This window comes from Lygodium microphyllum, chromosome 4, assembly GCF_053477565.2.
Source record: "Lygodium microphyllum isolate KBCC chromosome 4, Lygodium_microphyllum_v1.1.10, whole genome shotgun sequence".
NCBI lineage: Eukaryota > Viridiplantae > Streptophyta > Polypodiopsida > Schizaeales > Lygodiaceae > Lygodium > Lygodium microphyllum.
Window position 1 is genome coordinate 144,940,393 of NC_141138.1, and position 16,411 is coordinate 144,956,803.

Below are 16,411 nucleotides of genomic sequence, written 5' to 3' on the forward strand. Positions count from 1 at the left end.
CCAAAGAGTCGGGTGTGCCGATTATTCAAATTTGAGTCCATTGAACCAAAGAGTAGGTTGTGCTGAATATTCAAATTTGAGCTAGCCATTTGGAGAGTTCTTACCTCGAGCTTCTAGTTTAAAATGCAGTGTCTTATTCCTTACAAAAAACTAGAAACTGACACTATGATTGAAAGAAAACTTGCTTAACACACTAGTCCTTTTTTAGAAGTATTTGTTTGATTACAAGAGAGAAATGACTAGAAGTCTAGCTGACCATAGGATTGACCATACAAATGTAAGACATCCAAAGAACTCTTGGACTGCTGCTTCTTGCAAATGGTCTTCTTTTGCACCTTGAGCTTTGATGTTACTTCAGCTTCTTGTTTGTGTTTGATAATTGTTGACTCATGTTGAAAAAGGTCTATCAATAGTCTCAAGGCTAACTGAAGAGTTAGATGAGGATGAGATTAAGATGATGATTGGTTCACCTTGGACAGGAAAACTCTTCACAAGTACAATCACTCCTAGCTTTTAAGGCTTAGCTATGAAGCTTTCGTGGTTTGTAAAAACCAGCAGAGGATGGCGGATGAATTACTGTTTCTCTCTCTGATGCTTCTCCAAGGCTCAAATAGGTCAAAAGGTCACACCACAGCCAGCATTCAGGCACCCAAAAGAGGTGGTCAAAAAATTGTCATTGTCAGGGTCAAACTAGCTGTACGACCCATACTTTTCTACTGGTAACTGTCCTGCAAGATTCTTCAGTTGCTGCAGCTCAGATGACGCACACTGTCGAGATATTTTCAAGGGTTCTTAAGCTCCCTGAGAAGCCCTACAAATTGAGCTGTAGCTTGCTCAAAATCATGCTGTGTAGAGAAAGTTATGAAGCTCTTAAGTACCCTCATAACTTACACTAGCTTTGGAGTGTGTGAATGTTGAATTTTTCTTGAGCAATGCTTGAGTTATTAGTGCTCTAGATAAAGCTCTTGTTCTGTACTTCAATCTCAAATAGCAAGCTCAAGATTTGGAGAGAGAATCAACTTGATGAATGCAAGTGGGTATGGCTATGGCTATGAGAGACAGATGTAGAACCTTAATGTGAGTGTAGATGAGGTTTGAGGAGGCAAGAGTGGAGAGATGGCTCTGATATCACCAAAAAATTTCAGTTAGGATCTATGTGGTAGGGTAATCATGACAGAAATGACAAGAGATTGATTAATGCACACACTTAAATGACCATTAAGGTGCCATTAAATAGGCACGAACTACATTTTTTCAGGCTATCCCTAAATAGGGGGATGCTGCATGCACCTCTAGATTCACTCCACCTCCTTTAGCACAAAGAGTCCTAGTGTAACTAAAACACTTGCATACATCAGTGACTGTATAATAGCTTCAATACTTGCTGCCATCCTTTTAAACTAAGGTTCTAAATGAACCCACACAAGCGTAATGACCTAAACACCTGCTGTTGCAATTTTCAGTCCCCCTCACAGCGACCTCCTGCTGCTATCACCATCATCTCATTCATCCCTGAAGAGGACCTGCTCTTGTTCGTGCTGTAACTGATCAAGGGGTTGCTGGTTCAGGTCATGCTGCTGCTGATCAAGGCTGCATATACCCTGCATTTTGCTGCCTACAGTCTCTTACTTCCATATCATTAACATGCTGCTGGCCATGGCCCTCTGGAGGTCATCCAGTTGCTGCATTTTCTCTCCAGGACTACTGTCATCATTTCCAGCCTTCACACGCTGCCATCTCATCATTGACAGGCTGCTGCTGCTGTATTTGGGATCTGTCTACAATGGATGGCTGTTTCCAGTGTCTTCAACAACCTCTTTGGCTCACCTACATCCCCTGCCCTCAAGACAACAGAGGCCAAAGGCTCTCTTGGACATTCTCATTATTCTATACACCCTCATTGGACATTCATCAGATCATATTATCATGCATGTCACACAATCATGCTTCTCTGTTTGCCCTAACATTTCCTTAAATAAGAGATTGATGTTTCTATCCATAGGGGTGGCTGCAGCCACCTCTTAAGAACCCTTGGCATCCTAAAAGAACTCACTCGAAGGCACAATTTCCTTGGATGAGGGTGTCATTTCTAAGCAATAGGGGTGGTCTTGTAGGATCAATGGTCTTTCTTCACAGTTCAATGGAATGGCAAACCTCACCTAGAGGGAGAACCTCACAGCAAGTTGAGTCCAAGAGTGCCTTGAAGGAGGATCGGGCTGATCAGGCAGTCTTAGAGACTTGAACCCTTACTAGTTTGGGAGGAGTTGCCTCTGCATCTAGGATTTTTTGTACATCATACTTTGATCAAAAACCCTAAGCAACCCTACCATGAAGTTGGACAATGGATGGCCCTCTGCTGACATTTTCTCAATGTGCAGTGCCATCTTCTCTGTAAGCAAGCCTACCATGAAGTTGGGCAATGGATGGCCCTCTGCTGACTTTTTGTCAATGTGCAGTGTCATCTTCTCTGTGAGCCAAAGGTGCAGGAGGAAACCATCTTCATTATAGAGGAGCAGTCATTGGCTTGGAGGCCCTGCCCAACAGATACGTGGATCTGTAGGAGAGAATTGAATTGGGGGTGCCAATGGCTGGTGATCCTGGCAGAGCTTTGGGGCTCTATCATTCATACTGTATAAAGTCAGGCAAAAGGATGGCTTGTCATCGTGGTAGAAGCTCAAGTGGCTCTCTTTCTTTACTTGGGGGAGGCAGAGTTTGTTATCTATAGCGTGTGACAGAGACCCACTGGTTGATACACCCCCATCTTGGGTTCTTTCCCCCATTAGCCCCACCTCACCCCCACCCCCCCAAAACCAAAAGACTGGCTTGAGGGGCCTTGTACTTCTCTCGCTCACTCCAGCATTGCTTCAGTGCTTTTATACCTTAGTTCTGCTCCAACAACCCCCCCCAAAATCTCCTGCTACTGAAACCAAGTACTTTTTAGTTTGCTTCTGTGTAATATCATTAGGCAGCAATATTTTTATCACCTAAAATTGAACAGAAAAGCCAACAGCAATTGAAGAACGTACAGGTCATATCCAAGTAGTTCAAACACTATGCATAGATGTTGCTGGTGAATGAAACAATCAAGCATACGAACAATATGATGTTTGTCCTCTGGATCAAATTCTGTGTTCAACTGTGCAACAGAGAGAACAGAAAAACTGTAGGTGAAACAAAACATAATGTTATGAAAATTACAGACGGCAACATGTTATTCTTTAATTCGAGGGTGGTGTGCATACCCTTTTTAACATTGCAATTTCTACAGTTGCCTGCAGGTAGTAAGCTCGTTGATTTTTTATAACTTTGACTGCAACAAAAGTATTCCACTCATCTGACCAGCATTTGGCAACTTGTCCAAACGTTCCTTGCCCCAAAAGGGCTTTGATTATGTATCTGCAAGGCATCAGAACTGTTCCGTGATCACTCTGTAATCATGAGAATTATGCCCTACAAAATGATTGTAAACAAAACTCTAGACCTGTAACCCGTTTCTTCATTTGAAAGCACCGCATTTACAGAAAGGATAAGATCTGAATTCTCATTGTCAAAACCTCCATTTGATGTAGGAAAAAAAGGTTTTGTCAAGTAACATAAAGGATTTGAAACCTCTGAGTAGATGAATGATTGATCACAATTGTGGTATGTGTCTACCACATCCTTGGTTAGCTTGACTACAATCTGTAGAACATGCATCTTATGTGACAAATGGTCAGAGATATTGACACCAGCTTTAGCTTGGCAGACCCAAGTTGAATCAATTAAAAGACCATTCATGACTATTTGAAAGGATATTTCAGGAAGTGGCAGAACAAAGTAAGACTGTCAGATGACCAGAATGACCGTAACTTTAACAGCATCATCTTCAGACAAAAGGGGTATACTTACAGAGCAAATTACACTACATAAACACAAAAGTGGCTGCTTGCTGGCCTATAGAAATAAGTCTAGGCCAAGAGCATGTACAAAAAGAACAAGGTTTTATTTACTACATCAAGAATACAGTTCTTTGTAGACAGCCTATCTTCTTACAATACAAATATAACTTCTAACATCATTAACCAGTACAATTGAAATTCACAATCTACACCACCGAGCATACATAGTAGCAAGCCTATCTTGTGATGCAACTTACACGCTGGTGGTTATTGACCTGCCGAGAATGCGATGCAGTCACAGATAAGTAGGGTTCAAAATTACTGTTTGATGGGTTCCAGATGTGCTGGTGACAAGTGGGAGGAAAGCTTGTACTTTGGGATTCCTCTTTACATTTCCCTTGAGTTTGAATCGACACAGGCTTACATGTCTCTGGATCACCCATTCTGCAGACTCAGTTTGAATGACAGCAGCAAGTATATCAGCCTTTGGTCAGGCACACGATAACATCCAGGCATGTCTGGAGTAATGTTGAACTAGCCATTGCAGAGACTCAGTCATAGCAAAAGTGAGTTAAACATGTTGGTTGGGCAGCAAATGCCGGGTAGTTGCCTAAAGAACTCTTGCAAATTGGGCCTCCTTGAGTCCAAACTGTCCATGTCAATCCAATTGTCCTGCTTAATCAAAAAGTACTTGTGTGTTAATTGTTCCTGCAAAATGGCTCATCAACTGTACATGATCATATAATAAGAAAATTCTGCAACCGGATACTGTAATCAATGTCGATCAGGCTCATCAACTGTACTTGTAATCAATGTCAAGCTGCACCAATCCCCTTGCTACACCAACCGTTATGTCCAATGCCAACTGAATAGGCTCATAACCACTATCAAGACCAATACGAGGATGATACCTTCTATTATTATCCATATGGAGAAGCCCTGCTTCAAATCCCTTGTTACATCAACAGTGCCTGCAAGCCTACCCTCTTGATGTCCGATGGACTCTTATTCTCAATGCCAAAAACCCGCTCGAAATTCAACAGTGCCTGCAATTCTTGCAACTCTCATGTCCAACGCCATACCCAAATAATCAACGCTGTGTATCATATTCAAAATGCTAGCAAGTGGTTCTGCTTTAACCAATCAGACAGCCTTACTTTGGTGCATCCTAAGTCAATCAATCAGGGTGATGTATAAATCGATCAATCAGGATTATATAGACCTATCCAGCTACTATGGCAATCAGATAGCCAGTAAAATGATGAAAACGCAGTGCTTCTTGTATGATGGGAATAAGTCCGATCATGGCAACCAGGACATCCCCCCCTCCGCCCCCACAGCTCAGGTGCTGCAAACCATGGGTGAGAGGTTTAATTCAAGGGAATCAATGCAAGCCGATGAAAATGTTGCGCCATTTGACCATTCTGATTTTAAATAGAAGCTTCTTCCAGCCGACCCATGCATGCATAATATTCTCAATAGTGAGGTTTTATAACATAATTTAGCGTGACAAGGTCGAGCTTTGGACGATGCTTCCTATCCTGAGACGTGTTTTTTTAACTAGGAATAACTATGTCAATATTAGTATTAGTATTAGTATTAGTATAGGTTTATTAATTAGGTTAGCCACACACTTGTCATACTTTGTGGGAAACCTTGGGCTGTTACGTCAAGCTAACATTTTGAGGGAATATTAGATGTGCAATAACCTTGTATTGATTGAATTCCAGGGCTTACATCAATACATGTAATCATGGGATGCCCAAACCCTTGACCACCAACTCGACACGTGGTCCCATTACAACGTCCAACTTGGTAACCATCCAAGTGGTGCCATAATATTGCAAGTGGGAAACCTTTGGATGTTACATCAAGCTGACGTTTTTAGGGAATATAAGACTCGAAATGACTTTGTCTTGATTGAAAATCAAGGCTTATGTCGATAATTGTAATCAAGGAGTGCCCAAATCCTTGATTGCCAACTTGACATGCCACCCCAACTCAACATGTGGTCCCATTCCAATGTCCATCTTGACTACCAACTTGGCACACGATCCCATTCCAATGTCCATCTTAGTGACCACCCAAGTGGAGATATAATCACTTTTTACAATACACAAGGTGCCTTCACCACTGCCCACCGTGAGAATGGAGTCCTTAACCTTGAGGTTAACTCACCATTTCACTACCATTTGAGCCAGAGAGTCTTGGGATATTAAGGGAATACTAGTTGAGATTTTGAGGGAAAATGATTGCAAATTCTAATGAAACTATACACACACATTTTAATAGCTTAGGTATACGCTTGTGCAAGAGTAAGTTAACATTCAAATGTAAAAAGCTCTTAAAATCCCTAAGGTATAAATCTTTGACATATCATACCCAAGTGGAGGCAAAGTGCTTGGATGCCACTTTTGGAACAATTCAGTGTGTTAAGGCTTTCTAAATTATAAACACATCTTCTTAACACCTCAGTCAAATCCTAAAAGATCTCAAGTACAAGGTTGTGGGGTTCTTTATTGCAATTGAAATGGGCTATTTGTAACCCCTAAGTCATGAAAAGTACTTTGCAATTGAAATGGACTATTTGTAACCCCTAAGTCATGAAAAGTACTTTGGACCCTCTATTAGTGTATGTTTTTTGGTTTAAAGCCTTTATAACATATTTCAACCTAAACAATTTCTAGATTTCTTGTTCTCATTAAGATTAGAGACCTGATTTGTCCAATATTTTAACAAAATTGACCAATGTCTATCTAATTGCTTTGAGCCCAAAAGATGCATATTATAATGATTCGATGCACTTTCAACAAGGAACAAATAAATAGTAAGGATAGCTTGCAAGTAATAAGCAAGCATTTACCAAAGAGAGGGGGTTGTGCCAAATCACGAGATTTTACAATAGTGGGACCTAGCATTAGAAGGGACTCACTCATTTGAGCAAGATATTCCATCACAAAAAAGGCTAGTAGAAAATCACTACATATGCATTGTGATCACTAACCACTTTAGGTAAAGCTTAAATAGATTGGTGTATATTGTAGTCCAAAAAGGGTAGATACATAGAAAGATTTTGTGCTCAGCGAGATAAGCCCTTAGTTTTTTCTTAGCCATGACAAGAAAACGGTGCAAATTTCATGTTTTTTTTTTTGTAATGTTGTTCTTATTTGACTTTCCTATAGTAATATTGAATTCCTTTTACTACTTTTGACATGAATATATATGCTATAAGGGAACTGAGGTGCAAGATTTGAACTCATGCACCCAAATCACGCAACTAGCACCCAAAAAACTATGCCCTGACCCCATTGGCAACTCTTTTACCACTTTCTTTTGCTATATCTCTACTCTTTTCAACATAAGAAGGTGGCAAGCTAAACCATTTACATCAACCCTCTTTTGGCCTACCCAATTTGGTATAATGTTTGTTCTCAAGATCATCCATAGTCTCAAGAGAGACAGTAGACTACATGGTGGTTCTAAAGTGCATGAGGAGGAGGAGGAGGAGGAGGAGAGATGCTTTTGTGCAAACATGGGACTTCAACACTTCTTTTCACCTAGCCCATCATATGTTCTAGCACTATAGCCCACCAAATCAATTGTTCACACAACCATTTGATGTACTCACTTGCTCTTTATAGGGCCTTCTTTGAACTATGTATTTTTACCTTGATACTGAGGATGTTGTCAAATATAGAAAGTAGTGCACTAGGCAAGATAATTTGTATTCGACAATATTCCTCTTTAGCAAAATCAAGATCTCTTATAAGAAATACATTCACCATATCATCACCAAAAAATATTGGTTATCGAGATAGGAAGTCACAAACTTTGCTAATTTTAAAATCAAGTCAAGTTGTTATGGCTTGTTCAACAACATTACTCGTTGGTGAAAACCCTATGCAAATCTAAACATTACTTATAAAAACTGCCTCGCCCATAATAGCCTAAAATTCCTGTCAAGGTTCAATAGACATATATTAAGAATTAAATTTGTGCCCATGTGGCTTAATTTGAATTATTTTATGTGCTTCATTAGATCAATTGCCCAGTGGTTGTCTAGTCATCATTCTACACTCTTCTAAAATTTACAATAACTTTGCTTACTTTTAGACCATAACATTAATATGCTAACTAACGAAAGGGTCTATGAAGATAGTTGCACTCATATTGCACTTATAATTGCACTAGATTCCATGATAAGCTTATTAGTCAACCACAATTGTAAGGGTGAAAAACCCTACATGTCATTTAGGTTGAGGGAAACCAAACAATTTGGCACTACCTATATCAAAAGCACTAAGGAGCCCAATGGTTTAGGGCATGGTAAGTATGTCATGCGCATATTCGCATGTATGACCGTGCCTACTAGCACTCTTGTGAAGCTCTAGCCAAAGTACTAGCACACTAATAGAACCTTCTTAGGAAGGTTCTACTAGAGTCCTTGGCTCATAGTACAATCTTAGCAATTTCATAATGGGGAAAAAGAAACAAGCATTTTGTCGAGGAGGAACATAAGAATGTTCTACTAGGGTCCTTTTTCCATAATACGATCTTAAAATTTTGACATTTTGGGAAAAAACAAGTTAAGCATTTTGTCTAGGGGGAACATAAGGGCACTTTGACCAATAATAATATGTTGAGAAAATAAGGACCTATGAAACTTAGTCGATATGGGTACTGTTCTTGATGTTTACAAAGGAAGATTTGATAGATACTCAACTTACAATTTATATACATTGTTTGCATGGATCTAGGAACAAGAAAAGAGGCAAAGAATTGATAGAAGCTCAACTATAATTTGTTAACATTGACATTGTTTACATAGATCAAGAAAAAAGAGAAGATGTGAAGATTTGATTGTTGCTCATCTTACAATTGATTTATAGTGTTTACATACATTAAGAAATAAGAAAATAGGTAGGTAAAGGAACTAAGCCGCATCCTTTGAGAAGTGTAGAAACTTAACTTTGAGCATCTTCAACACACACATGAAATGGAACCTATATCACCTTTAAAAGTTATTAGTACAAAGACAAAAGATTGACATGGGTAACACATTTGAGTCATGAGATACAATATCTCTTTTTTGTGATTGTCTTTCACTCTACAAATTTTGATGAAGAGTATTCACACAAAATGGTAGTGAAATTCAATGGCAAGTACTTAATATGGTTTTCTCCCAAAGGCCTCCAATGTTAAAGCTTGGTTTGAAGTCCCTCTATAATAATGTTATAAAGAGATTGAGCATAACCTTCTACTTTAGCCCGATGCTTTTAATGGGAGATCTTGTTTGCCTCCAATCTTAGTTTTGTTTGTAGTACTTATGGGAAAATACATATTCAATTTATCCTAAAGTAGATTCAAGATTCATGATTTCTATATCGTGAGGGCAATCATGCCAAAGATGTGTGTATTGTTGAGCAAAAGAATGATAACTTATTTCTTAGGCATGATGGAACTTGGGCTTAAGTTGTGTTGATTCCCACTTGGTAGTTCTGGCCACATTGGCTTGTTGATTATGCATGTTCACTTTGATTTAAGTACCTTGACCCTAATTTGAGTTTGTATGTGAAAGTTATGGTCAAAACAAGTTGTAGCTAGGAACTTAAAAAACAAATATTGGAAAAGCAAATAGCAAGAGTTTAGAAGGCAAAAAGCATGAAAAGCAATAGTGAAAAACAAGGCTAAACTATTGTAAATGGTTATAAACACATATATCATATGAGTCATTGTCACACACTTGAGCCAATAAACAAGTGATCTATTGTTGTGATTAATATGGTTGAAGTAAAATACAAGTGATTCTACCCCTTTATGGCTATGTTTAGCCTAGGAAGGCCTACTTGTAAGAGGTCCTTTTTGAGACAGATGTGAAGATATCTTTACCTACCATTGTGGGTGAGGTCTCAAAGTGTTTATGTGGCTGCAATCGATGAGATCTGACAAGGTCTTACCAAAGAAAGAGGGATGAAGTCATTCTAGGTTGTTTTATGCATATTTGAGCCATTTTGGCAGAGTGTTCTATAGTATTTTCCAATTGTTTCCTTTGTATTTGCTGTGGTATTTTTCTTTTGGGCCAAAAGAGTGGTGTTGAGCCATCATCTCAAATAGACTTCGCCTAAACTATCATCTTAGATATAATGTATTTAGCTTGAAGGGATTTATTGTAGTTGTATAGAAGAGTAATAAAGTTTCTTATTAGGTTTATCTATTTCTTGTGTTCTATAGTGTATTCGAAAGTTCTTGGTTTGTTCTTATCTTGATAGGATCATCAAGAAGGGTCTTAGTAAAATCAAGCTTTCCTATTCATCTAAAACACTTGTAAGATATTTAATAAAGCTCTTTGTCCACTCTCTTGGTTGAACTATGAACGGGACGCATCCTTGTGAATATTTTGGTGTGTGCTTCTTATCTTAAGATATTGAGCAAGGAGGCACCCTTGTGAATATTTTTGGTGTGTGTTTCTTATCTCAAGATAAATTTAACTTAGTAACTACTGAGCTTAACAAGGCAGATTTACACTTATGCTATTGAGTAGTTCACATATTAATAGTGCCCATCATGTAATATGCCACTTTTAAACAAGTACTTGTCTTCAAGTTTCATAAAACTTCCTAGTTTCAACCCTAAAAAGCAAACAAAAAAAAAAGTATTAAGAGAGATAGGGAGAGAAAAGCAAATAGAAAACATGTATTAAAAGAGATAGGGAGAGAAAAGTTGGTAGATGGTGCCTAGTTATACATGAACCTAGACCAAATTAATATGTTGCACTATTTCAAATATTCTCTTGCTTGCAAAAGCTACATGTCACCACCTTGCACCTCAACAAACAAGGCATGCCTTTGTTCAAGCCATAGAGTCTTTTTAGTAAATCCACACCATGTTCCACGAACCACGGGAGTGAGAGTTCAATACATGTAAGAGGAATCACTCAAGGGAAAAAGAGAAAGATGTTCTCACACTCACCTAAAGCCTCACTCTCAAGCAAAGGCTCACTCATGCTCAAGCTATGGAGAGAGAGAGAGAGAGAGAGAGAGAGAGAGAGAGAGAGAGAGAGAGAGAGAGAGAGAGAGAGAGAGAGAGAGAACTTGGCATACAAGATTTGTACTTTTATTAGATAAGTTTGAATGCTATACAAGACTTGTGGATTAGGATTATTTCCTTCCACCAACCTCACCTTTTGCATTGATTCTCGTGGGATCTTATCATTGCATAGGAGAGAGCTCAATGCTTAGATTTTAAGAATGATTCTCACAATTTACAGGATCTTGATATTAAAACCCAATGTGCAAAATTAATACTTCATCATGTTGGTAGCTCAAGCTTCTTCTCTCTAGATTTTCATATTTAATAGCTACTTTTGGCTTCCTTGGCTCTATTTTCTTTACTGTTTTCCAATTTGTAGTGGCTTTTCTTTTTCTCTAAATTTTTTCTTGTATATCATAACATGGTAGATTTAATTGCAATATCCTTGCAAAACATGGTGACTCTAGCCCTATGGATTCACAATTGTTACACTTGGAGTCTTCTTAACACTTTGTACCATTTATGTACAAGGGTACGTGCATAATGTTTTTTGTATACACTACGTGTTTCTCCATCTATGGTGGGGAAAATACCACCAAAACAATTCTATATTATATTGAAGCTTTGCCCTGATGTCAAGTATCTTAGGTTTATAGACAATAAGTTTAGATGTGCTTCTGCACTTTAGAATTTTGATTTATTGAGAAGACTCACAATATTTGGCTCTTCTTCTATTAGAACCTTATCCAATAGTAAGTGATTTAATAGGTCATTTGGGAATTTTTCATTTTGTAACTTATCTATTGATTGGAATGTGGTAGGGGGCTTCATAATTTTTGTCATACTCCATGGTTTTTAAATCCATACATTATTTTACATTGGTCATAGTATAGCTCCCCACACTGGGACTACTATTCACCTAATGTCATACCATTTATATACAGTTTCAAATGTAGTTTATCTATTCATTTGTTATCTTGCATTAGCTCTTCTTATATGCTATTGTTAGCTTCAGTGTGCAAGCATTTCTCTTGAGATTGTTTTTGTGAGATGTTTTTTATATTTTTGAGTATTTTTGTGAACTTCTCTACTATTTTAGGGTTCTTTTTTATGCTTATCTACTATTTGAATTTGTTCTTTGTATTTTGCTACCAAAATTATGGACTAAGGTAAAACGTGACTTAGCTAGTTGAAGACTAGAGAGCAAGGGAGCTAGACAAAAATGCAAGAATGAAAGTAGCACCACCTTAAAATATCAAGCATGTTAAATTTTCCAATAATCCCACCTAATCCTTGTAAATCTAAGTGACAAGATCTATCATGTGCAAACTTCTATCAACCGATGAGAGCTAGAAAATAGAAATTATATGGTGTAGCAAATAAAATGTGAGCAATAGAATATAAAGTACATAGAAAAGTAGAGAAAAAGTGATAGAATGACGGTTGTATCCTTCCATGTGCTTTCATAATGAAGCTTAAATTTCAATCTAAATAGATTATTATAGGTGAAGAGCTTAAAGATTTTTGAATTTATCTTAACTATGTGAGTGGATGAATCATGGTTTTGGGAGGATTGTATTGAAACATTTGTTTGAGCATATGAAAGAGTGGTGCATTCCTTATATATGAATGTAATATAAACTGGTCTTTAGAGTGCGGAGAGATGAGGATGATGAGTTGGAAGGATAAGGATTTGAGGTGGCAAGTCACATTGGACCTAATGCAATGTATCCAATGTACTCTTGAGCCTATTTAAAGAGACAACCTCTATGCAATGAAGTACATGGTTTTCTTTGCTTCTCAAACTTATGGCCAACTTTGTTTATGATTCTCCTTGAACCTCTTATCTTTTTAGTTGGTATCAAAGCCACATCCTTGAGACTTATGAGATAGAGAGGCATCCATAGCTACACAAGGTTGAAGGAGTTTGAGACAAGGAAATAAGGAAGGAGGTGGTGCTCAAGGTTTTGATTTGTAGACTTATAAGAGCATTGGATGCATTGGTCAAGGAGGTGTTGAGGCTACATAACTTCAATCCTTTTGAAAGAGGAGGGACTTAAAGGGCAAGTTGACTCATCAACAAGCAAGGACATTGTGTTCTTACAAAGGAGGATCCTAAGGAGTGCTACCACTACGGAAGGAAAGGACACATCAACACCAAATGTAGATTGAAGCACCTACCCAAATGCAATCATTGTAAGAAGATTTAACATCATGAAGAAGCATGCAAGTTCAAGAAACAATCTAATTTCATGGAGGAAAACAACCAAGACAAAAAGGTAGACATACACCTTTTTTGAAGACTGAAGCCTAAAGAAAAGAACCTAACCACCTACTAGTAGTAGCCATAGAATGCACTTAGTGAGAGGAAACAATCAATAATTGTAAAAATCAATCATGTAACCACATGACCACCTTAAAATAGCCAAATGAGGCACCAAAGGGGGGGTGTTAAAACATTTGTTTGAGCATATGAAAGAGTGTTGCCTTCCTTGTGTGCAAATGTAATATGAACTAGTCTTTAAAGTGTGGAGAGATGAGGATGCTGAGTTTGAAGGATAAGGATTTGAGGTAGCAAGTCAAATTGGACCCAATGTACTTTATCCAATGTACTCTTGAGCCTATTTAAAGAGGCAACCTCTGTGCAATGAAATATGTAGTTTTCTTTACTTCTCAAACTTATGGCCTACATTTTCTATGATCCTCCTTGAACCTCTTATCTTTTTAGATCCATGTATAGCCCATAAAGTGGTCATTGGATCCTTTGGGACCCCCCCTATTGGGGGGTTACTGGCCCCTTCGGGACCCCCCTAGTGAGAGGTTGCTTGTACAACGTTGGGACTCAAAATAGGGTACCTCTCACACCTCAACTCAATGTAGTGTGCCTCAAGTTGCTACCAACCATAGATTAGACCCACGTCTGTTACTATATTTTTACCATTGATTAGCTATACCTCAAGGGACATAGAATTGAAGACCCAAACAATGTCCTGACTCACACATGGCTTGTTCTCACAATGGGGACATTACAACTTTGAGCGCCATGGATTGTTGCTAGCACCTTACTAGGCATGGCATTTAGCATATAAAGCAACCTCCCTCAATGTCTACTAGGAGCTAAATTGCTTTGTTGTCCTAACATTGAGTCTTTGAATATGAAATTGGAGCAAATCCTTTGTAAGTGCCTCAGTGAAGGCATTGACTCCATTCTCCTTTGTTGGATAGTAGACCCAACTCCATCATTCCGTTCCCAATCAAATCACTCATACAATGATACTAAATCTCTATTTGTTTGATGTGCATATGGAACATTGGCAATGGCAATGAAGCCCTAGTTTTCACACATTAGTGCATTTGTTGGCTCTTCATTTTGCACTCCCATGTGCCATAGGATCCTCCTTAATTACACTACTTCACATACAACAAAGTTAGCTACCTTGTACTCAAACTTGATAGAAGACAATGTTAGTATTGGTTCTAACTTGTTCATCCTCTTATGTAGAACATATGTATAGTATTCACATCCAAAGGTTTTGAAATGGCATTCACATGTTCATCTTCTCATGCAAAACATGTGCATTCTCACATCCAAAGGTTTGGAAATGGCAAACTGAGGGTTCCTATAATCAATATTGGCCTCACATGTTGTTTTTCCCTTGAGAACCTTTATGTAACTCTAATCTAAAATGCAAACTATAATTTTAACCACCTTGACCCAATCTAATGCCCTTAATCATGTACCTTTTCATTTCCACAATGGTTCAATTTCAATGTTCAACGACATCATTCTACCAATATTGCCAATTGTCACTTGGTTGCTTTGCTCTTACAAAAGTCTTCAAAATCATTTGACTTGAACTCAATACCACCATTAGTTTCCTTCCACTTTTCCTTGTTTCATTTTCAACAAGTTGTGTCTATTATTCAAACTTACTAAATCTTGAGTCTTATCATACAGAAAGTGCATTCTCACTAGTAGCAAAGCCTTTGTGAAAAGATCTACAAGGTTATCCTATGTTGGCACATAGGCCAAGCTAATCTTTCCTACAAAGAGTCTCTCCCTGACATAATGATAATGTACCTCAATATACTTAGTACATCATGGAACACTAGGTTCTATACAACTACAAATACACTTTGACTATTAAAGAAGATTGTGGTGATAGATTACTCTCCAACACCCAAATTAGCCAAAAGGTGTTTGAGCCAAACACTCTCAATCTTAGCTATGAAAGCTACCCTATACTTAGCTTCACAACTAAAAGTGGCCATAATAGGTTGCTTTTCACTCAACCAAAAAATCTATGAGTTTCCAAGCATGAAGAAAAAACCACTTGTGATACATGAGTGTCCTAGCATCTATCCTAGTCAAAATTTGAAAAATCATGCAAACCTAGTGGTAATGATTCCCTCTTGGGATCCCAAGGTGTTGCAAGTAGCATTAAATAGTAAAAGATATACTTCACTACATGCTAATTCTTGGTGCTTGGGCCATGCATAAACTTTCTCATTTGTGAGACTGCAAATTGAATGCCAAGCCTCGTTGAGAAAGGCATCAAAGTAATCTTCAAATTTATAAAGGCTCAACCCCAAACCTATCCCCATAGTATTAAGAATCTAACGTAGGTATCATAAATTCAAACATTGCAAACAAGATATGGTGGAAGGGAGCTTCTTGGGCTTTGGTGTCTTGTATTATTTATTAGCATATCCTCACTTTGTCTATTAAAATGACTAAGTGTACCTTATATATGGGCACCACACACACTACAATTGATGGTGTGGAGTAGCATAGTGCTATGTATCCTACTTATTTATCATATGGATTACTCCACCTTATCATGTACAAGCTGGTGGATATAGCCTTGCACCATGTGTGCCATATATGTCAAAACTCCCCCTCAAGATCAAGTCATAAGGCGGATGAGTGCTTGAGCTTGCATCACTCAAGCTATTTACTCCCATAGCTTGTTGAAACTACTTTAGCTTCCCTTGAGGCAATGGCTTAATGAAAATATCTACAACCTATTTTTTAGTAGACACATGCGTAGGTCTACATTTCCACTAAGCACCTTCTGACAAATGGAGTGATAATGGACCTCTATGTGTTTTATGTGAGCATGAAACATTAAGTTATTAGGTAGTATAATGTTGCCAATGTTTATCAAATAAAGATGTACATAATCCATTATATCATAGCCAATCTACCCTAGCAAGCTGCATAACCATATGGCCTCACATGTTATGATTGTTGCCCCTTTGTACTTAGCCTCTATAAAAGATAGAGAAATGGTACGTTCTTGATATTGATCTCTAATCATTTGCATTACTTTCCCAATCTACATCTATCCAGGCATAAAGGGTGGGCTTGTTACCGTGTTTTCCGCAACACAGAGGAGCAGAAAATGAAAAAAAAAAAGGAAATAGCAAAAAGGCGCAGGATAAAAGCAGAGAATGGCGCCTTGACCGGTAACCAGTCCCTAAAAATTTTGAATGTTCAAGCA

The 16,411-nt window shown here is 38.1% G+C and overlaps 1 protein-coding gene across 2 annotated transcripts in view; it reads right to left on the reverse strand.

Annotated features, from left to right (window-relative positions):
* LOC148037727 (dual specificity protein kinase YAK1 homolog) overlaps positions 1–5,359 on the reverse strand; it is a 162,404-nt gene extending 157,045 nt beyond the window's left edge. The window contains exons 1-4 of one of the 2 annotated variants that reach the window (XM_087676682.1): positions 4,136–5,359; positions 3,482–3,681; positions 3,243–3,396; positions 3,027–3,136 (exon numbers count right to left, since the gene is read on the reverse strand). In XM_087676682.1, coding sequence (XP_087532808.1) covers positions 3,027–3,136; positions 3,243–3,396; positions 3,482–3,681; positions 4,136–4,321 — 650 coding nt within the window. In that variant the 5' untranslated portion in view covers positions 4,322–5,359. The remainder of the gene's footprint in view (positions 1–3,026; positions 3,137–3,242; positions 3,397–3,481; positions 3,682–4,135) is intronic. The other variant, XM_087676683.1, reaches the window with a different exon arrangement.
* Between the last annotated feature and the right edge of the window lie 11,052 nt (positions 5,360–16,411).